We start from the raw sequence: 23,056 nt of genomic DNA, 5'->3' as shown, positions 1-23,056 counted from the left end.
AATGAGTGTAAACAGCCTCTTTTTTCTCCAACACAAATGAGAACATGCAGTATACATTATTCTACACTCTTTTTAATATTTTTTTCTTTCTTTTTTTTTTTTGAGATGGAGTTTCGCTCTTGTTGCCCAGGCTGGAGTGCAGTGGTGTCATCTCGGCTCACTGCAACCTCCAACCCTGCCAGGTTCAAGTGATTCTCCTGCCTCAGCCACCTGAGTAGCTGGGATTACAGGTGCCTGCCACCACAGCTGGCTGATTTTTTGTATTTTAAGTAGAGTCAGGGTTTCACCATGTTGGCCAGGCTGGTCTTGAACTCCTGACCTCAGGTGATCCACCTGCCTCAGCCTCCCAAAGTGCTGGGATTACAGGCATGAGTCACCGCTCCTGGCCCACCACTCTTTTTACATTTAATAACGTATCTTCGACATATTTTATTCCTCTCTGCCTCATTCTGTTTAACAGGTGCTTAGTGGTCCATTGTATAGATATAACATAATTAATTTAAACAGTCTCTGTGGACAAACATTTAGGATGTTTCCTGACTTTAGCTTAAATGATTTATTTTCATTGTGGTATATTGTAATAGAAATATAGCCACCATCTATAGTGTACGTGAATATAATGGCAGATAACTAGTTTTGTTTTGTTTTGTTTTGTTTTTGAGATAGAGTTTCGCTCTTGTTGTTTAGGCTGGAGTGCAGTGGCGCAATCTTGGCTCACTGTAACCTCCGCCTCCCGGGTTCAAGCGATTCTCTTGCCTCGGCCTCTTAAGTAACTGGGATTAGAGGCGCCTACCACCATGCCTGGCTAATTTTTTTTGTATTTTTAGTAGAGATGGGGTTTTACCATGTTGGCCAGGCTGGTCTTGAACTCCTGACCTTAGGTGATCCGCCCGCCTTGGCCTCCCAAAGTGCTGGGATTACAGGCATGAGCTATTACACCTGGCCCCGATACTAGTTTATTATCAAAATCAATTGCATTCCTGGCTACCATTTTAAGAAGAAAGCGAACTGTAGGTAATCATATCCCATTTTCTAGGTCATGGTAGGATCTTCCTGAAAATTCTCCTGTTTGTTCCTTCTTTCTGCTGATGGTCCCCTGTGGCCACCTCTGGACACTGAGCCTAGTGTACTGTTTCACATTCAAACGAAAGCCCTGCATTTGCGTTATTTTTAAACCTCTTTGTTTTGTCTCTTATCTGGGGGGCATGGGTGGCTCTAGTTTTTTCACGTGCACTGAAAATGAGGCACGGCACCCAGGAAGGCTGGAAGTGCTGTCTAATTTCTTTCGCCTCCTAGGTGCTTTGCCTTCTTGGTGCCCGGGGAGTGCTTGTTTGTGGTTTGAGAAGTCGTGCCACTGAGGTGCCCCCAGGAGGTGCCATTTACTAGCTGATGTGGTAGGATTTCAAGTTGTCACCAGCTGGCGCAGATGTGCCGGCGTTTGATAGCCCGAACGTCAGCCCGTCAGCCTCTGGAGCTAGACTAGGTGAAAACCAGGCTCTGCTTCCCAGCCACTCCGGGGCGTCTTACTTAACTCTGTGCCTCACTTTGCTTATTAACTTGAAAATGGGGGTAAATAACAATGCCTCAACAGAGTAGAGCAGAAAGATTATGAACAAAGGCTGCAGAGTCTGATGCTCGGACTCACATCTGGGCTCTGCCACTTGGCAGCCTTGGGATCCTGGAAGAGTTTCTGAATCACTCTTACCCCAGCCCAGTGTCTTCATCAGTCATGCTGGGAACAGTGAGAGCACTGCCTCTTAGGGTCATTGTGAGGGTAAAGTGAAAAGACAGCACAGCTAAGGTATTTTCAGGTCCCTGGTCTCTCCACACTTCCAAAAGGACACATCCCTTACCTCCTTGTGTCCTCAGCAGTGATGGGTTTAGACAGGGCAGCCTCAAAGATCTGTCACAGCTTTGTGATTCTCAGATGCAAGGAGGTGTTGTTTAATGACAGGAAACACAGAAGTGTTTCTGTGTAGGATTCGCTAAGAACCCTCGGGGGCTCATCTCGTGGTTACCTTTCTTGGGAGTCCATTCTGGGGTGAGACACTGACCTTGGGACCAAGGTTGAGCAGCCAAGGACAGGCACCCAGCATTAGACTTTGCAGAATGTATTCTACTTCCATTATTCCTTTTACCCTTATTGAATTTGCCATACAGCCCCGAAAGGTGGGGTCTAGGAAAATCCTTACTGTACCAAGGAGTAAGCAGAGCACCTGCAACTTCAATGAATGTCGTGCTCAGGGTCACACAGTGGGGAGGGGCAAGCTCAGCGGGAGCCCAGGCCTCCTGACTGGGGTGGGGGTCTCTATGGTCTTCTGTCATTAGGGTCCTGGATCTTCAACAGTTACCCGCTCTTGGTTCTCTTGTGGGGAATAATTACTGGATAATGTCGACGAACTCCTGATTCTTTTTGAGAAGTTTCTTCCAGCAGATTGGCTTTGGAGGAAGGACTTCTTCACACATCGGTTCTTCCATGTGGGGACAGCTGGGAGGCAGTATGACAAACAGGGAGTCTTGGTGCTTTTGTGCAGCTATTGTCTATTGAGGCTTCCCAGGAAGTTTACTCTGGGTCACTAGGAGATAAGATTTGTGTTCAGTGATGCCAGATGCATGAGATGCTTTGGAAGAAGATGCAGATAAAAGGTGATAGGGTTCCAAGGAGAAATCAAGGAAGGCTTCTTGAAGGAGACGGCATTTGAATTGGACCTTGAGAAACAGACGGTGAGGGGTAGAAATCGAGAGAAAGTGAGTAACATGGGCAGAGGCATGGGGATGAGAAGGCCGAGAGCAAACAAGAAATCATTTGTTCTCCTTGAGCCACTGTGTTCATGACATGGCGTGGAAGGAGGTAAGATGGATGAGGGAGGTTGGTCCCAGGTTGCAAAGACCTCCATTGTCGGACTGGAGGTTTGGCTTTATTTTTAATTTTAAAATTTTTTTGGAGATGGAATCTCACTCTGTTGCCCACGATGGAGTACAGTGGTGTGATCATAGCTCACTGCAGCCTCAGACTCCTGGGCTCAAGTGATCCTCCCACATTAGTCCCTTGAGTAGCTAGGACTAAAGACGCAGACCACCACACCTGGTTAATTTTTGTATTTTTTGTAGGAATGGTGTTTCACCATGTTGCCCAGGCTGGTTTCAAACTCTTGGACTCAGGCAAACCTTCTGTCTTAGCCTCTTGAGTAGCTAGGAGTACAAGTGCACACCACCATGCCTCATTAATTTTTTTTCATTTTTGTATAGGCAGGACCTGGTTCTGTTGTCCAAGGTGGTTTCAAACTCCTAGCCTTAAGCAATCCACCTGCCTCAGCCTTCTCAGTACCTGGGACTACAAGCATGCACCACTCTGCCTGGTTTGATTTTTTTCTTAGTGGGCAGTGAGGGGTGTTGAAGGCTTTGCACAAGGGGGTGGCATATTTAGAGTCATGCACCAGGAAAATGAGCGTGCAGGGCGAGGACTGACATTGAAGGTGACCCTGAAAGTCGGGACCCCGCTGCACATGGGCCAGGCTGTGGCCCCCAGCTGTGTGAGATGGGAAACCATTCTGTTGTCATGACTCCAACGTGTCTTTACTTCTCTTATAGGAAAATAGTGGCCGAGTATGAGAAGACCATCGCTCAGATGATAGGTAGGTGTCCTGACCTGCGGGGGCTCAGGCCGGCCCTGACGTTTCTGAACTATGTGGAAGCCTTGGAAGATAGGAGGCTCAGAGTGGGTTTCTGGTAGAGCGTGAAGTCTTTCAGGGAGGGACCAGAGCATTCCAGAAAATATGGCTTTGCCACAGGACCGAGACCCTGGGGCTTCTTGGAAACGCCCCCCTGGACTGTGCTGTAGCATTATTCACACGCCTGGGAAGCCATGGCAGTCACCTGCCAGCTACCATCTGACCCAGCCAAGGACTCTCCACCTCTGGGGAAAGAGATTCCTTTTGGTTGGGATATTTGGGGGATTTTTTTCTTTTTGCTTGTGGGAGAGAATAGGAATCAAATCCCTAGACCCTAACTTAGTTTAGACTCAAATGACAAAATACCCAACTCAGCCTTTCCTCAAGGACCCAAGGACGAGGACGGTCAGCCATGGCATGATTGTCCGCCCCCTTCTTCCCGTGACCGCAACAGGCCCTGTTCACTGACCCCAGCACTGTTTCTCACTGAGATTAGACACTGCCTTGGAATCCTTCTTAACGCAGCGTCCCTGGCAGCCAGTACTGACAAATTTGCTGTGGTCCACAATAAAAGAAGGCCTCAAGTTATAAGCTACACATGCCTGGGCCTTTTTTTCTTTTCTTTTCTTTTTTTAAATAATGAGAAAAGATCTTTCAGAAGTTCCAAGCCCAAGTTTTTACGCTAATGGTCACTATTCAGAAATCATATTATGACTGGGGCTGTGGGATGCTTTTATTTATTTATTTATTTGCTTAGGTTTATGATAATCCACTGTTTGTTTATTTGGGGATGAGGTCTTGCTACGTTGCCCAGGCTGGTCTCAAACTTCTGGGGTTCAGCGATCCTCCTGCCTTGGTCGCCCAACATGCTGGGATTACAGGTGTGAGCTACCATGCCCAGCCCATGATAACCGGTTTTGTTGTTGTTGTTGTTTGAGATGGAGTCTCGTTCTGTCACCCAGGCTGGAGCACAATGGCGTGATCTCGGCTCACTGAAACCTCCACCCCCCGGGTTCAAGTGATTCTCCTGCCTCAGCCTCCTGAGTAGCTGGGATTACAGGCACCTGCCATCATGCCCGGCTAATTTTTGTATTTTTAGTAGAGACGGGGTTTCACCATTTTGGCCAGGCTGGTGTTGAACTCCTGACCTTAAGTGATCCACCTGCCTCTGCCTCCCAAAGCTCTGGGATTGCAGGCATGAGCCACTGCGCCCGACCCGATAAGCAGTTTTTTTTTTTTCTTCTAAGGATATATGGAGTAAAAACTCCAGGTCACTGCAGACCACACTTTATTTGTCCAAACTTGACACTGTGCTGGCACCTGGCCCTCAGCCCCAAATATATGGATGTGTGAGTCACATCACACCTCTAGCTTGTCCCAAGATGAATATAATAGTAGCCTCAGGAATGGTGAAGAGGCCGGCAATTGAGTGCTTTCCATTCAAAGGAGCTTCACTTTTGATTTATTGTAACAAAGTTCATTTCACCCAGAAAAGAAGCCCATTCAGGTTTAGCCTCATGGTGCGTGCTTTCTATCAAAGTGAAACTTCTTTATTAAATTGGTATAAGAATTTATGAACACATATGGATAAGATAAAGAAAAAGCTCTCGGAGTTGAAAATGCTGGCACAAATGGTCAGGCTGAGGGATTGATGTCTTCCTTATGCGGTGTTTGGCAAGTAGAACACAACTTTTTGGCCTCCGAGAGTCTTGCGATTTGAGAACATCGCTCAGGCCCTCCATGGCTCATCTGGAAACGTCCCGCTCCATCTCAGAGCCGTACACTTCTTTTTGCCCTTGGTGATGACATTTTGATAAATGTTGAAATGCGGGGGAAGGGGTGTGAGCTTTTGCTCCTGAGGGAAGGCTACCCAAGCCATCTTTTATTGCTCAGCTAGTGAAGTTGATATAAACAGACATTCCCTCTTGAAAATTAAAAGTGGAGAATTTCTCTAGTTGGCATAAATGTTCTGTCCTTGTCATGACAGAAAGATGACTCCCACGGTTTCCTCAAGGAATATCTGCAGGTGACAGCAGTGAGGACCTTTTCAATCCTAGGCAGTGTGAGTTCCCTCCAAGCCCTGGAGAGAGTGCCACCTGCCTTCCTCTCACCCTGGCTGCAGGGATTAGGGCGACACATCGCCCCCCATCCCCACCCCTGCTCCCAGACCCGGTATGTTTGGCCTAAGGGCCCTGTCTTCAAGAGCTGTACACACAATCCCTTAGAGCATTTTCCTGTCCTTGGGCTACTCTCTGGGTGGCCCCGTGAGACTCCTCCAGTGTCCCTGGCTGGGAGCAGCCATAGAGGGGCATCTCACTATCTGTCCGTTCCCGGATCCCCATCCTCATTCACCCATTGGCCGTCCTCTTTGTCATTCCAAGGTTTTTTCATCAGAAAGGTGGCAGGCCTGTGGTTGTCATTCAGCCACTGTTGCAGGTCATTGACTAAAGTCACCATAGATTTCAAGGTCCTTGTGTCCTTGCAGAAGACGGCAGGGGGCTGAGGCATGACTGGGACTCACTGTAGCTGTGGGAAGGACGTGCCTTCTTTGTGGCATGGTTCACGTCAGGGTCTCTCCATGCTTGGCCACATGCCCAGGAGGCCCATTTTTGTTCCATGCTTTTCTTTTCATTTTCACTCACCTAACCAGCATCCCTCGCGAAAGAGGAAACTCAGGTCCAGAGAGATTGGCAGTTCAGGACCACCGTGACTGTAGTTGTATTTTGAAGTCAAACCAGGTCTGGCCCACATGTGCTAGCTCTTCCTGGCTCTGCTCCATTCAGCTTTCGCAGATGCTCCACACCAGTGTGACATCAGTCCTGCCATTGTTACTCATTCGCATCAAATGTTACTGGAGAGGATCTGTCTTGTTAAGCTCAAATAGTGACTATTCAGAATTCAGAACGAAAAGAGACTTCTATGCTTTCTGCATTCCAGATTGTTGCAATTGATTTCTTTCTGCTTTTCTAACAACTGCCCTGATTATCTGTTTTGCTTCCATTTTCTGTTGCTTCTTGCCCTTTGCTTGCAAAACAAACAGGCAAGCCTGGTAAGTAAACGCTTTTCCCCCTAATTTGACACCTGCCCATCGCAACCCTTTGTTTGTTTGTTTTTCTATTTTGTTATTTTTGCTTTGTGTATTGCTGCATCCCCCCAACATGATTTCATAATGTTTTGCTTGAAAAAGCCAGGAAAGTCTTCAGGAGCATTGTTCTGTTGTTGAGTGTAGGGCGTCTTTCTCCTGAGTTCAAGAACCTAACTGCATTCGTCATGTACAGGAAGATTTGTGAAGCATTCTTGCCTCCTCTGTCTCCTGGGAACGGGGTAATTCTATTTTTAAAAGGGAAGAGGAAAGGAAACCTGAGGCAGGCAAAGTCTTGGATCCAGGAAATCAGATGGACTTGGTTTGGTAAACAGCTCCTTTACCAAGGCAGGTGAAACATACACATGGGCTCAAATCAGCCCAGAATATACACCATACAGCATGCTGGGAACTAAGGAAGCAGCCAGAATTCAAAGAATAAAAACAAGCATTTGATTACTAGAGACATGTTGAAAGGCCCTTTTTTTTATGGAGTGTGGGTGGAGCAAGCAGGTTGCTGATGATTCTTATGTCTATGTTAAAAAGCTCCCTCTTCGCAAGCCACTGTGACACTGTTGCACTGATTCCAGGGGTTACAGAGTTTATTATGGACAATGAGGCTCTTAATAATGGGTTACCAATACGGGACTCTTCCTCCTTCTTGAGGGCTTCATGTACAGTTTCTCATTTAATCTGCAAATGCAAAGAGATATAAATACTCTTTTCCCCTATTTTAGACAAGGAGGCTGAGACTCAGAGTTTAAAACCCTGCTCAAGATCTCGCATATGGGAAGTGTCAGAGTGAGGTCTCGAACCCAGGCCGTCAGACTCCAGAGGCTCCTAGCCACTGGCTTGGGCAGCTCTGGGCTGCTGGTAGTGAGAGCTCTAGGAGTCCCACGATTGCAGAGGCAGGTGGGAGGGACATTCGGCATCTTCAGGGCCAGTGGGTCTCCAAGCAGGGTCCCTGCCCCAGCAGCATCTGTGTCACTCGGGAACTTGTGACCTGTGCATATTCTCTGCCCCACCCCAGACCTCCTAATCTCACGCCGTGGGGTGAGGTGTAGCAGCCTGCATGTGAACAAGCCTTTCAGCTGAATAAATCCATGCTCACATGGGAGAGTTGTTGGAAATGATGCACTGGGACCCCAAGAGGTCAGAACTTTAGAGCAAGCTTATGTCAGGACCGGAGCTGAAACTGAGGAAATGACCGCAGTACACGGTAACAGTGCGCCTAGTTCTGGGGTGTGGCAAGATGCAGATCTGTCCGGAACCTAAGGGAAAAGAACTCACACAAAATCTCCCTGCTACTAAGGGAGCTGCATCCTACAAGGTCTGTCATTACAAGGGGCCCGTGGAGAGACGTGGTTATGATCACAGCTTCAGGCTTGGGTTCGGGCTCTGTCATTTTCTCAGTGAACAGTGACTTAGCTTCTCAAACCCTGTTTCACCGTCTGTAAAATGAGGGTAAGAAAAGCTGCCCGGGTGGTTGTGATGCTCTAAGTCGTTCACTCGTCGCATGGACATGTATCAAAACATCCTCTATGCCCGGCACTGTCCTAGGCCCTGGGGCAGAGCAAGTGGACAAAACAGACTCTGGTGCCTGCCCTCACAGAGCGTGCATTCATCGGGGAGATGAGCCGCCGATACGCTAGCACAGGCACACATGCACACACGTGCACGCATGCGTGCACACATCCGATATAAGGGGTGGCTGCCGCTGCAAAGAGGAAAATAAAGGACTCTAGAGGAAGAGGAGCCATTTCCAGCACCTCTGGGGAGGTGACACGGGATCAAGAGCCCTGAGCAAAATGTTGGGGAAGCCTGGAAGCCCGGGGCGTTGGAGGCCTTCATGGCTGGAGCGGAGGGGCCAGGAAGGATACAGGGCAGAGCATGTTATTTCCATTGCAGAGGGAGGTCACTGGGGGACTCTGAGCAGGAGTGAGGTGGTCTGGTGTGCACATTAGGAAGCTCGGTCTGGCTGCTGAGTGCTGGCTTAGGGACAGTCAACACCTAGAGCAGTCAGCAGGGCGCCCGCCGCAGGGAAGGGTCCAGTCAGCGCTGGCGGCCGCTGTTCTGTGATTTCCAGATGTGATCTGTCTGCAGCAGCCAGCCCTCGGAGTCATTCCAGGTGGCGGGCAGCCCCCTCCCTGGTGACCAGGGCCTGGCAGAAAGATGGGTCTGCTAAGCTCCTTCCCCGGGAGCTCTGAGTGGGCGCTTCTCCCTTACCCCCTCTGCTGTCACCAAGAGAGCAAATGGTTCCTCACACGCCTGGGCCAGGGATGGATCCACACAGAGGACAGATGGGTGTTTTGTGTAGAGTAGTCAGAGAAGGCCTTTTCCATAAGTGTAGAAATGAATTTTTAAGCAGCCATAAAAAAGAGCAAAGCCATGTCCTTTGTACCAGCGTGGACACAGCTGAAGGCCATTGTCCTCAGGGAATTAATGCAGAAATAGAGGACCAAACACTGTGCATTCTCGTTTATAAGAGGGAGCTACCCATTGGGTACACACACGAAGATGGGAACAGAAGACACTGGGGAGTTCACAGTGGGGGCGGGAGGAAGGGGGACAAGGGTTGAAAAACTGCCTTTCAGGTACTTTGCTCAGTACTTGGGTGACAGGCTCATTAGAAGCCCATACCTCAGTGTCAGTCACACAGTATGGCCATGTACAACCTGCGTATGTGCCCCAAATCTAAAAATACATATTTTCTAGATATTTGGTGCAGATGATTAGCTTGGGATGGCCACGGGCCAGAGAGGTGGGGCAGAGGACAATGGTGCCTCTCACCAGGATCAGCCACTCGGAACTGGGCTGACATTGAGTTACATTGTACATCACTGAGAAACTAACCTTGATGGAAATAGCTCCATGTTTCTTGGAGTTATGACACTTGCTGTATTGCAGACGCTCTCTGTGCCTGTGTGAATGGAATTTCAGAGGAGATGGTTTTTTGGGCTCTGGGTTTCCAGATGTGTTAAGGATCTCCAAAGACCTCCTCTCTGTCCTGATACGTAGGAGAGCCCACCCCTCACAGCCCAGACCTCACACCCTTTAATCGTCCTAACACAAAGTTCACTAGCGATGTCTTCTTTTTTACTTTATGGATCTGTCTGCTTGCTGTCAGCAACCACATGGAATCACCAGGGACACCAATATAGACCTGTGTAGGGGCTGCGCTGGTCAGGTTAAGGAATAGTGATGGCTCATTTCTTCCTCACGCGAGGCTGCACAGGCCCGGGTCTGGGAAGCCGGGGCGCTGGGTTTTGTTCTGTTAGAGACAGTCTGGGAGGGCTCTGGGGCGTGGGTTCGTCCCAAGGAAAAGCTGGGGTTTGAGGTGTCCCTGCCGGTGAGGCTGAGTTGCATCTGAGGCCTTGGCTGGCCCCAGAGACCCAGTTTCGACTTTCTGGGCTCCATCATTTGGTTCCTGGTCTCTCCTGCCAGAGGACGAACAGAGAGAGAAGTCAGTCTCCCACCAGACGGTGCAGCAGCTGGTTCTGGAGAAGGAGCAAGCCCTGGCTGACCTGAACTCCGTGGAGAAGTCTCTGGCCGACCTCTTCAGGAGATATGAGAAGATGAAGGAGGTCCTGGAAGGCTTCCGCAAGGTGGGGCTGAGTTTGGGAACGATGGAGGAGGAGGATCTGGTTGGGAGAGATTGCGGAGAGCACTGGGTGGGGGTGGGGCTCCGGAAGTCGGTCTTGAGCCACCTGCAAGGAGGGGGTCCATGCAGGCTGGGGAGGCAGCCTTGGCTGCCTGGGGTTACACCCGCATCCGAGAGTTCATGGAGGTTCCCACCACTCCCGGGCATTTGTTCTCGTGGGCTTGATGCCTGTCCTCTGCCCTGCCGTGTCAGAATGAAGAGGTGCTGAAGAGGTGTGCACAGGAGTACCTGTCCCGAGTGAAGAAGGAGGAGCAGAGGTACCAGGCCCTGAAGGTGCATGCAGAGGAGAAACTGGACAGGTAACATTAGCCACTGGGGGTGGCTCCCAGGGGCCTCCCAGCAGCCCTTACCCAGGCAGGCTGGGACCTCTGGCAGCACCTGTGACATTAGCTTGGAAAGGGGGAGTCATCCAAGTGTGTGTTTCAGTAAGACTCGTGAGAAGCCACACACGGTTAGCATCATTTAATCAGTGGAGGATGCATGTTGCAATGTCCAGGGTGCCCCGGCACCTTGGCCTCATAGCAATGGAATTGGGTTTGGTGTTCTCATGGGCTCCTGTGCTCCAGCTCCAGTTGGTGGGAGCTGGAGCCAGACCAGGCCACTCTCCCTGCCTGGAGCTGGGAAGCAGGTGGTGTCTCTAGTGATCCACAAAAAAGAATGATAATTCTGAGCTCCATGTCTCCGCAGGGCCAATGCTGAGATTGCTCAGGTTCGAGGCAAGGCCCAGCAGGAGCAAGCCGCCCACCAGGCCAGCCTACGGAAGGAGCAGCTGCGAGTGGATGCCCTGGAAAGGACGCTGGAGCAGAAGGTAACGGGAGGGGTGTGGCCTCCAGGTGGGCCGGGCTGCTGCTGTCTGTGCTGCTGGCCAGTCCAGATAGACAGGCTGGGCATCCCTGGCCACTGCTGCTCCTGAAGACGAGTTCATGCTTCATGCACACACCCTTGGCTCCTTCTAGAAGTTCCAATTTCATGCCAGCCCTGAGACCAGCTTCCTCTCCACCATTCCTGGAATTGCAGCCTCCATGTGTGTTTACTGCCATTTTCATTCCTTTCCAACATTCATTCATTTGTTGGATATTTATTAAGCGCCTACAGTGTGCTAGGCGTAGCCCTTGAACCCCTGGATCCAGCATGTTTACTGGTGAGTGAATGGGGTGCCCACCAGGCCCTGGCAGCGACAGCCAGCTGATGCAGAACAAGGGCAGTGTCAGGGCTGGAAGGGCGCCCAGGGGGCCTCTAGGGACAGGGGTGATCTTCCCGAGGACACTCAGCTTGTGCCCAGGTTTCCTGCTTTTGGATCTGGCACCCGTCGTCCACTGTGAGCACTGTCTCCCTGGGTGTCCAGATAAGAAGTTCCCTCAGCCCAGCAGGGCCCTCTGAGCATTGGGCTGTTGAGTCTGCGTGTGTGGGTGAGGGCCAGCCTCCCTCCTTGGATGTGTTTCTCAAGAAGAGGATTTCCAGATGTGCAGCCTCCTTCTAGTCAATTTCCTGAGCCTTGGGGTCCCCCTGCATGATCATCCACGAGCCCAGCAGCCTGGGTTGGCAGCACTACTTGTGCATTTTGGGCCTTGATAGGCAGTGATGGGGCATCCTTTGTTGGCATCAGGAATCCATGTGCCTCCCGAGTGGCCTCCCCAGGGGATTGACTGTCCTCCTTTGCCCACTGTGGTTGGTGGTGGTCTCGAGGGGCATTTGGGCCAAGCAGTGGTGATCTCTGCTCTGGGCAGGTGCCAGCCCTCCCTCTACCTTAGTGATGTTGGGGAAAGAGCCCTGGGGAGCAAGAAACAGGGTTCCTGGCTCCACTGCACCATCTGTCATGGCCCTGGGCAAGCCTTGCACCCTACCTCAGTGTCTCGGTTCCCTCTAGCCGTGAAAATTTGAAGCCTGTATCATTGGGCAGATGGATTTCCCTGAGGTCCAATCTGATACTCACCCAGTCTCCACTAGGCTCTGTGCCCTACAGAATGTTCCTGATTACCATGTTACAGATCATTCTTTTCCTTTTTTTTTTTTTTTTTTTTTTTTTTTTTGAGGCAGGGTCTTTTTCTGTTGCCCAGGCTGGAGTGTGGTGGTGCCGTCATGGCTCACTGCACCCTCCACCACCTGGGCTCAAGTGATCCTCCCGCCTCAACCTCCTGAGTAGCTGAGACCACAGTGCCCCCTACCAGCCTAATTTTTTTTATTTTTGTTTTTGTAGAGACAGGGTCTCACTTTGTTGCCCAGGCTGGTCTTAAACTTCAAACTTCTGGGCTCAAGCAGTCCTCCTGTCTCGGCCTCCCAAAGTGTTGGGATTATAGCTGTGACATTAATTTAATTCTTTACCTTTCTTCTTAGGATGAAAAAGATAGATGGCAACTAGACAGTTTAATATCAAAATTGCATTTAAAAAATAGTCTGGAATATGCATATATTCAGCCACCTCTGTTTCGTAGGCCCCGATGATTGCTCTTAGCAGTATAGTCAGAACGAGATGTGTGGTCACAACTGTCAAGTGCAAGTTTTTGCTCACTTGCCCAGTATTTATTTATTTATATATTTTTTATTATACTTTAAGTTCTAGGGTACATGTGCACAATGTGCTGGTTTGTTACATATGTATCCATGTGCCATGTTGGTGTGCTGCACCCATTAACTTGTCATTTACATTAGGTGTATCTCCTAATGCTATCCCTCCCCCCTCCCCCCTCCCCACAATAGGACCCGGTGTGTGATGTTCCCCTTCCTGTGTCCAAGTGATCTCATTATTCAATTCCCACCTATGAGTGAGAACCCACCCAGTATTTATTGAGCATCATTATGGTTTTAGTGTTGAGTGTGCATTTTTTATTCATTGTATGTTGATAATCCATGTGTGGCATATTTGGTGACTTGAAAAATGGAATGTTTCATTAAAATGAAGATCATATTAGAAGCCGGGTGTGTTGGCATGTGCCTGTGGTCCCAGCTACTTGGGAGGCTGGGGTGGGAGGACTGCTGGAGCCCAGAAGTTCGAGGCTGCAGCACGCTGTGATTGTGCCTGTAAGTAGCCAACTGCATTGCAGCCTGGGCAACAGCGCAAGACCCCGTCTCTAAAATAAAGAAATAAAAACCGTACTTCACAGTCACTGTGGCTATTGCAGCAGTTGAACATAAAATGTGTCTTGGTGAGAAATGTAGCAATGTGTGTGTTTGAGATGGTTCCCCCGTTTCCTGTGTTTAAATTGCATTATCTTAAACTAAACTTTGAGAGGAATGAACGAATTACCCAGGTTCTTCCCTGAAAGACCTAAGTGATATCTAGGGGACAGTCCCGTCTTAAAGAGATTCAGAAACATGATCCACCCAGGCAGTTCTTGCATGGAGGCGCTGGGCATTTCACCCAATCAGCGCTTTGTAAAGGCTTTTGCTCCATGAGCTGAGCTTTATGCTGGGGCAGTTTGCTTAGTGGTGGCTGATGATGCCAAGAGAGAGCCTGGAAAACCTCCAGAAATCACTTTCTAACGGGTCTGCCGATGCCTGTCAGCCATCAGTCACTGTACATGATGTCTAACAATTATAATGGCAAAGCCATATAGGAGCTGGATCAACCTGAATTTGTGTTCCAGGCGTGCCACATCTGACTGGCTGTGTGACCTTATACACAACCCTAACTTCTCTGAGCCTCCATTTCCTCACTAAAAAATGAGGATAATACTGGCTTCCTTGAAGGCACTGTTGAGGGAAGCAGAGGCGGCCAGAGTCCCTGGGGTGTGTTTAGCATGGTGATCAGCACGTGGTGAGCACTCCAAGGAGATGGAGAATCAGCGATAGCAGCCCCAGCAGGGGCCATAGTGGCAATGATAGTATTTTTTTTTTTTCTTTTGAGATGAAGTCTGTCTCTGTTACCTAGGCTGGAGTGCAGTGGCACGATCTCAGCTCACTGCAACCTCCACCTCCCAGGTTCAAGCAATTCTCCTGCCTCAGCTTCCTTAGTAGCTGGGATTACAGGTGTGTGCCACTACACTCAGCTAATTTTTTGTATTTTTAGTAGTGACAGGGTTTCACCATGTTGGCCAGGCTGGTCTTGAACTCCTGACCTCAGGTAATCCACCTGCCTTGGCCTCCCAAAGTGCTGGGATTGCAGGCGTGAGCCACCGTGCCCGGCCAATAATAGTAATTTTAAGATTAGTGGTCAATGCTGTACCCCATTCAGAGCCCCATCGTCCCCATCTTCTGAGAAGATGGACAGTGTAGGATCATCTGTGCTAGACAAATCTGTGGTTGGTTCCCTTGATTAGACAGGCAAGGTGTGGTGGGAGAATCACCGCAAAGCCAGCTTGCATCTGCCCCCACCCCTCGTGCTGACCCTGTAGCCCCAGTACCACCTATTTGGCGTGTCTCTGAGCAATGCAAGCAATCCCATTCACACAGAACTGCGTAACCCTCCTTACGCTATGTCTCAAACCACGGAGGACTTTACCCCAGACCTCCTCACCTCAGATCACATCCTTCACAGGCAGATAAAGGGAAATGAACCAGACTAGTTAGTCCTTCACTCTGTGCTGGTCACTGCCAGGAAACTGTACATTTATCACCTCATTTACTTCTCAGAAAGAAACATGTTATCACCTACGTTCTAGAGTTAAAGACACCAAGGCTCAGAGAGGTTGTGTAACTTGTGGAAGATCACACAGCTAGAGCCGGGATGTATATACTTGGATCATTTGGCTCCAAGTCATTTGTCTCACTGCTTTAGATAACTTCAGTGGGACCAAGGGGGCCTGGTGGACCCCCATCTCCCCAAAAAGCCCCATGAGCATTCTGATTGGCCAGATTTCAAACATCAGCAACTTCTTTCTTGTCTACACTTGCAGAACAAAGAAATAGAAGAACTCACCAAGATTTGTGATGAACTGATTGCCAAAATGGGGAAGAGCTAACTCTGAACCGAATGTTTTGGACTTAACTGTTGCGTGCAATATGACCGTCGGCACACTGCTGTTCCTCCAGTTCCATGGACAGGTTCTGTTTTCACTTTTTCGTATGCACTACTGTATTTCCTTTCTAAATAAAGTTGATTTGATTGTATGCAGTACTAAGGAGACTATCAGAATTTCTTGCTATTGGTTTGCATTTTCCTAGTATAATTCATAGCAAGTTGACCTCAGAGTTCCTGTATCAGGGAGATTGTCTGATCCTCTAATAAAAGACACATTGCTGACCTTGGCCTTGCCCTTTGTACACAAGTTCCCAGGGTGAGCAGCTTTTGGATTTAATATGAACATGTACAGCGTGCGTAGGGACTCTTGCCTTAAGGAGTGTAAACTTGATCTGCATTTGCTGATTTGTTTTTTAAAACACAAGAAATGCATGTTTCAAAGAAAATTCTCTATTGTAAATAAATTTTTTTCTTTGGATCTTGGCAATAAATATGTCTCGAATTTATTTTCTGGGAAGGGTTGAGTCTTTTCTCACCTTTGTCAAATATCAGATTTGGCTTCGTGTTCTTCTCTGTCTGGGCTCATTTCTTTGTCCATAGACTTAAATAACATTTCCTTTCTTATCGTGGTTGCATTTGTAGGATGAAGCTAATGAGAAATACTGACTTGCTACTGAAATAACTAAGTGAATGCATTGGACTAGCTGAGATTTGGTTTTTACAAAACCTCTTTGACTTGAGGAAACAAATCTATTTCCTTTTATTGAGTCAAGGAACTAATAGACTGCCACTCTTTCTGTTCAATCCTTTGGTGTGTGAAGGTCAATCCTGAAACCCCCATTCCCATCTAAAGAAAGGATTGGGAAAAGGGTGAGCAATTGCCAATGGGCAGCAGGTAGTTAGGCCACTTTGGAGATTAAACTAGCAGTGGGCCTGGCCTTAGATCGCTTCATTGCTGCTGACTTGCTCAGGGCTGCCAGGTTGAAGGCTGGGTGGATGAGGGGAGTTAGTGGGTAGAAAGGTGCGATCATCTTGCCATCAGAGAAATGCAAATCAAAACCACAATGAGATACCATCTCAAACTTGATTGCCATCCTGACTTTAGATTGGCAAAATGTTACATAACATGTTTCTTTCTGAGAAGTAAATGAGGTGATAAATGTACAAAATGATTGCCATCCTGACTTTAGAATGGCAATCATTAAAAAGTCAGGAAACAACAGGTGCTGGAGAGGATGTGGAGAAATAGGAACACTTTTACACTGTTGGTGGGACTGTAAACTAGTTCAACCATTGTGGAAAACAGTGTGGCGATTCCTCAAGGATCTAGAACTAGAAATACCATTTGACCCAGCCATCCCATTACTGGGGGTATACCCAAAGGATTATACATCATGCTGCTATAAAGACACATGCACACGTATGTTTATTGCAGCTCTATTCACGATAGCAAAGACTTGGAATCAACCAAAATGTCCATCAGTGACAGACTGGATTAAGAAAATGTGGCACATATGCACCATGGAATACTATGCAGCCATAAAAAAGGATGAGTTCGTGTCCTTTGTAGGGACATGGATGCAGCTGGAAACCATCATTCTCAGCAAACTATCACAAGAACAGAAAACCAAATACCACATGTTCTCGCTCATAGGTGGGACTTGAACAGTGAGAACACTTGGACACAGGAAGGGGAACATCACACATTGGGGCCTATTGTGGGGAGGGGGGAGGGATAGCATTAAGAGATATACCTAATGTAAATGACGAGTTAATGGGTGCAGCACACCAACGTGGCACATGGATACATATGTAACAAACCTGCATGTTATGCACATGTACCCTAGAACTTACAATTAAAAAAAAAAAAAAAGTGCAATCATTTCCTAGGGCTGCCATTAACAAATCACTGCAAACATCTGCAGCTTCAAACAGCAAAATTTATTCTCAGTTCTGGAAGCCAGAAGCCCAAAATCAAAGTGTCAATGGGGTTAGTTCCCCCAAGAGGCTCTGTTGAATCTGTCCCATTCCTCTTCCAGCAACTGGTGGCTGCTGGCTCTCCTTGGTGTCCCTTGGTGTGTAGCTGCAGCTCCCCAATCTCCGCCTCTGTCTTCACATGACCTTGCTGTGTTTGAGATTTCCCTCCTTTCTTATAAGAACACCAGCATTGGATTTAGGCCATCCCCAATCAAAGATGATCTCATCTCAAGATCCTCAGTTACATCTGCAAAGACCCTGTTTCCAAATAAGGTCGCATTCACAGGTAGGAGGGATTAGGATGTAGACATGTCTTTTCGGTTACATGTGTGTCAATGGGATGTGTGGTGTGGGCTGTAAACTTGGAAGGCAGATGAGAGCCCCTGATGGCCCAGAGCTTGACTGTCTCTCTGCCTCGGCATGGTGGCTACAGGCTGCTCCTCTCACAGTAGGACAACCCCCACCCATAACAGGACAGGCCTTAGGCAGCCTCAGCTCTTTGGGGACAGGGGGGGAGTGTTTTCTGTGATTTACAAGGTGGATGAAGTTCGGCTGTGTCAGCTCCAAGGAGAGAGGACCGCACACGTGCTGTTGGCCTGGCAGGCTGCTCTGGGGATGGGGGGTGCATGGTGTCCTTTGTGCTCTGAGGTCCTTTGTTTTCTTTCTGCTAGACTTTGGCAATCCATCCAGCAGAGCCTGCCTCTGGTGCCACTGAGACCCTCACCTGCCAGGCACCCTCAGCCAGGGCAGGGGACTGCCTCTTTCCCACTGCCAGCATCCTTTGCTTGGTCCAGCCTCCTGGTCACAGCATGTTCCAGGGCCCAGCCATGACCCCTTACCCAGGTGCTTGCTTCTCTAGGCCAAACCCCTACTCTGGCCTCACTCCAGATTCTGACCTCAACTACATTCTCAGAAATGCCCAGCTTATCTCTTGGAAACTTATTTCTCATTAAGTAAAACATTTCCCTTGTGAAAAAGATTAGAAAACAGGTAAGAAAAAAACCTTATAGTCCCCAAACCAAGACACTGTTAATGTTTGTACATTTTATGGCCTTTTTCTCCATCTATAAAATATCTTCTTTGTTGTTTGCTTTTTTTTAAATTTGAGACGGAGTCTTGCTCTGTCGCCCAGGCTGGAGTACAGTGGTGCGATCTCGGCTCACTGCAAGCTCTGCCTCCTGGGTTCATGCCATTCTTCTGTCTCAGCCTCCCGAGTAGCTGGGACTACAGGTGCCCAACACCATGCCCGGCTAATTTTTTTGTATTTTTAGTAGAGACGGGGTTTCACTGTGTTAGCCAGGATGGTCTCGATCTCCTGACCTCGTGATCTGCCCGCCTTGGCCTCCCAAAGTGCTGGGATTACAGGCGTGAGCCACCGCGCCCGGCCTGTTTGTATTTTTAGAAGTGCCACCCAGTACCATCCTGTGCAGCCACCTGTGGTGATCCTGCATACAGTTTTGGAAACTTTTTTTCACCTAATACTATAATGTGACCATCATGTTATGGTAAACTTTTTATATCAATAAATAGAGCTCTTCATCATTTTGAAGGCTGCATAGCATTCCATGTGCCAAAATGTGTTTAACCAACCCTCCCCCCGTACTGATGAGCATTTATATTGTGTCCATGTTTTTGTATCATTATGCATGCCACATGAGTGTCCTTACATATATTTGTGAATGTAAGTATTCTTGAGGTCAAATTCCTAAGAGTGGATCACCTGGGTTAAAGATGTCACTGCACTCCAGGCAGAGACCACTGGGACCAGTGGCTGAGCACGTTGGGTTTATTGCTCGTTGCAAAAGTGAGCCAGACACACGCCAGAGGAAGCCCTGAGCATCTCAGTTGGAGGGTCTTCGGAAGGCTGCAGGCAAAGGATTCGGACTTGGGTTAGTCACTCCAGGGAGGATTTCAGGAAGCTGGGCTTCGGTCTGGCAATTCTAAGACGGGGTGCCTCGATAAATCTGACCTACAAGAAGAGAGGACTAGAGTAAGAGAAAGCTGCAAGCGGTAGAGAAGCAACAGTCATGCATATTAGCCAGAACTGAGAGAGAGTTGGTCCTTTTTGTGGTTTGGATGATGTCCAGTGTGGCTGCAGACATTTGTGGAGTGGGCTGGTTTTTGTTTTTTAATTCACTGCAGTCCAAGTGGCCTGTCTGGTGCTGATGTGTTGTGAAATGGGTTACGGCCTCAGCCCAGCCATGAGTGCCAGGTCAGCCCCTGGATGCCAGGGGCTGCTTTTCTCTTTCTCAAAGGGTTTGCACATTTTTAAAGTTTGGGAAGCTCGTTGCCAAATAGCCTTCCTCTAAGGTTGTACTGATAGATGGCCCTTTCCCTCCCCTCTCAGTAGTCTGTACATTTTGGGGTGTGTGATCCAGCCCTTGGGCTGCACTCTTTCTGCCTGTCAGCCCAGCCTAGTGAGGAGGAGGGAAGAGGCATCCAGAATAGTAGTTGGAGTAAATAGTATAACTATGAGAAAATGTTTATTGTTTTCCCTTCATGCTGTGATTACACTTGTTCTCAACTAATTTGTTGTGCTGTCTACAAAGCCTCCAGTGAAAGAACATTTCTATTTGCTGTTACAGGTAAGTGTCTGAACTGAACAGACCCTGCCTGACTGCCATCAAAATTACAGTGCCCAGAGCAGATCAACTCAGGGAAGCAGTCAATTCCCCTGCAGAACCGTGTCTTAACAGAGCTTATGTCTCTCTGGATAAGAGTGACTCAGGCTGAGAAGCGAGTGGCCCCAGAATATAATGGATCATTCCTGTAGCTGGAGACCTATGTCATGGGTCTGACAATGCCCATTCTGTGCAACTACTAAGAAGGTTAGAGAAGATGATCGCAGCTGCTGGGCACATGGTAAAGCTTAATCAGTGGTGGAGATGATCATGACAATGAAGATTATAGGGACTTGGCAAAGAAGTGGTAAGGGTCTTTGTGGCCTGGGACTCCGGAGAAGTAGGCCAGCTCTCTTGGCCCCGAGGGGTTTGGCCAGGCCTGCCGCATGTCCTGGGGGCAGGGGCCAAGCTATAGAAAGATTCCTCCATCGGGAGAGGGGGTTTGCCTCAGTCCTCCTCCTACCCAGGGGCTGCACGTAGGTGCCTTTGTGGGTGGAGACGTGGAGGTTGGATCAGGCTTGCACTGTGTGCAATTATAGCCCACACAAACGAATGGAAAACTAAATCCCCGAATCCCAGGCTTGGCCTCAGGCCCACCCCCATGCGTGGCTGCCTGGCGGCCCCAGCATCACCAGGCTGCGGCTCCGTTCCTGGGATGCTCCAGGAAGTGGCGTGTGTCAGCTCACCCGTCTTGTTAGCACGCTTTGCAGTGGGCCCTAAGCAGTGTGTGTCCTAAAGGGCTGTGTCAAGGTGCGCAGGGATATGAGATGGGGGAGGCCCCCACGAGAGAGGGCTGGGGTGATGACTGCGCCCTCTTCTCCACTCCCCCGTGGGCAATCGGACTGGAAGGTGGAGAGGAAAGCTCACCGCAGAGGCTGCACCAGCCCCTGGTGAAGGATTGGGCTGCAGGATCTCAGTTCTGCCACCTTCTAACTGTGACCGGGATAGGTCACACAGTCTCTGGGCCCACGGTGAGGATTCCTACTTAACCTCAAGGCCATTGTGAGGTGTGTCTGGCCCCAAGACCCACATGGGCTCAGATGAGTCGCTTTTCCCCCCGCACTTATTTTCTCTCATGCATGTGTTCACCCTCGGGATGGCAGCTGAGAACTGTTTATATTATTTTGCTTTGCTGAGTGGGAGCTCAAGGGCAGGCACCTGACCCCATTCGAGGCTTCCCCCTCCGCGCCGTGCCCCAGCAGCTTTGGGATTCTCAGCATTCTTAGGAACTTTGGTTTGCTAAGTCAGCTGAAATCTTGAGCTTCTAACTTTTTTTTTCCTGGCTCAGCATTTCCTCGGGGCTCTCAAATTAAAGGTACCTTAGTTGTGATACGAAGATTACCTTGTGAGGACAGGGAGTGGATATGAGTGGAGAGGGAGCTAGGAAAGACGGGGGTGGGCACTGAGGACAGCAGGGCCGGGACCAGGGGATCTTGGGGATTCCTTTTCTCAGCCCCTTGGGTGTAAGATCTGAGGGGCCCAAGGGCCACGCCAGGGAACATCCCCCTGTAGACACCTCCCCATTCCAGGCTGCTGACCTGGGAGAGAGAAGCCATCAGTGCTGTGCATGGGACAGGCGAGAGAGGCGACGGGGACAGCAAGAACTGCCTGGCTCGCTGGTAATTGCTCCTTTCATCTACTCCTTGGCCCTGGTAAGGTACTGAGGTTTCTTCCTCTTTTTTTTTTTTTTTTTGAAATGTGAATTTCAACATTTCAAATTAATGTTTCTTCTAACATTGTCTCTTTTTTTTTTTTTTATTAAGGTTAAACATAAAATTTACCATCTTAACTATTTTTAAGTGTACAGTACAGGATTAACTACATGCATTTTTTTTTTTTTTTTTTTTTTTTTTTTTTTTTTTTTGAGAAAGGGTCTTGCTTTACCACTCTGTCCAGTGGCACCATCAGGGCTCCCTGCAACCTCGACCTCCTGGGCTCAAGTGATCCTCCCACTTCAGCTTCCTGAGTAGTTGGGACTACAGGTGTGTGCCAAAATGCCGAGCTAAATCTTTTATTTTTTGTAGAGACAGGGTCTTGCTATGTTGCCAGGGCTGGTCTCAAACTCCTGGCCTCAAGCAATCCTCCCGCCTTGGCCTCCCAAAGTGGTGGGATTATAGGCGTGAGCTACTGTACCTTACCCTAAGTGCACATTATCATGCAACAGATCTCTAGAACTTTATCATCTTACAAAGCGACAATTCTCTATGCATTGAACAACCCCCTTTTTCTCTCCCCACCACCAACCACCATTCTACTTTCTGCTTCTAACAGTTTGACTACACTAAATACTTCACGTTAAGTGGAATCAGGCATTATTTGTCATTTTGAGAGTGACTTTATTTTGCTTAACAAAATGTCCTCAAGGTTCATCCATGTTGAAGTATATAACAGACTTTCCTTCTTTTTAAAGGCTGAGTAGTATTCCATTGTATGTATACACTGTATTTTCTATATCCACTCATCCATCAGTGGACATTTGGGTTGCTTCTACTGCTTAGCTGTTATGAATAATGCTGCAATGAACATGAGAATGTAAATATCTCTTCAAGATCACGGTTTCAGTACTTTTGGATGTATACCCAGAAGCAGGGTTGTTGGATCATCTGCTAGTTCTATTTTTAATTTTTTGAGGCACCTCCATACTGTTTTCCATACCAACTGCACTATTTTATATCCCCACCAAGAGTGCACAAGGATTCCAGTTTTTCAACATCCTCACCAACACTTATTCTCTGTTGGTTTGTTTTGATAGTGGTCACCCTAACAGGTGTGTGGTGATAGCTTATTGTAATTTGGATTTGTATTTTCCTGATGATTCAGGTTATTGAGCATCTTTTCACATGCTGCTTGGCCATTTGTATTTCTTTGGAGAAGTGTCTATCTAGGTCCTTTGCTGAGTTTAAAATCAGGTTATTTGTTTTGTTATTGTTAAGTTGTAGGAGTTCTTTATATATTCTGAATATTAACTTCTAATCAGGCGTACATATCCTTATTAAAAATTGGTTTGTAAATGTTTTCTGCCATACTATGCATTACCTTTTTACCCTGTTGGTTGTTTCCTTTGCAGTGCAAAAGTTTTAAAGTTTGATGTAGTGTCATTTGTGTATTCTTGATTTTGTTGTCTGTCCTTTTGGCATCACATCCAAG

The 23,056-nt window shown here is 48.2% G+C and overlaps 2 protein-coding genes and 1 long non-coding RNA gene across 33 annotated transcripts in view; all 3 read left to right on the top strand.

The window, feature by feature from the left end:
* The window catches only part of LOC105469783 (transforming acidic coiled-coil containing protein 2), a 263,440-nt gene extending 247,622 nt beyond the window's left edge, over positions 1–15,818 (top strand). For all 26 annotated transcript variants that reach the window (XM_071069017.1, XM_071069000.1, XM_071069016.1 and 23 more), the window contains 5 exons: positions 3,592–3,635; positions 10,198–10,358; positions 10,607–10,713; positions 11,102–11,222; positions 15,247–15,818. In XM_071069017.1, the coding sequence (XP_070925118.1) occupies positions 3,592–3,635; positions 10,198–10,358; positions 10,607–10,713; positions 11,102–11,222; positions 15,247–15,312 (499 nt within the window). In that variant the 3' untranslated portion in view covers positions 15,313–15,818. The remainder of the gene's footprint in view (positions 1–3,591; positions 3,636–10,197; positions 10,359–10,606; positions 10,714–11,101; positions 11,223–15,246) is intronic.
* LOC105469763 (uncharacterized) lies at positions 3,642–7,215 on the top strand. Its single transcript, XR_980060.2, has 2 exons — positions 3,642–6,720; positions 6,901–7,215. It is a non-coding gene; the product is annotated as an uncharacterized lncRNA (long non-coding RNA).
* A 5,519-nt stretch (positions 15,819–21,337) lies between the features above and the next one.
* Positions 21,338–23,056, top strand: part of LOC105469795 (BTB domain containing 16) — an 80,162-nt gene continuing 78,443 nt past the window's right edge. For 2 of the 6 annotated variants that reach the window (XM_011721342.3, XM_011721339.3), the window contains exon 1: positions 21,338–21,561. The gene's annotated coding sequence lies outside the window, so the exon portion shown is untranslated. The remainder of the gene's footprint in view (positions 21,562–23,056) is intronic. The other 4 variants (XM_011721352.3, XM_011721363.3, XM_011721368.3 and 1 more) reach the window with 4 other exon arrangements.

The sequence above is a fragment of the Macaca nemestrina genome, chromosome 9 (genome assembly GCF_043159975.1).
Source record: "Macaca nemestrina isolate mMacNem1 chromosome 9, mMacNem.hap1, whole genome shotgun sequence".
NCBI classification, from domain to species: Eukaryota; Metazoa; Chordata; class Mammalia; order Primates; family Cercopithecidae; genus Macaca; species Macaca nemestrina.
This window is presented reverse-complemented; position numbering and strand designations above follow the sequence as displayed.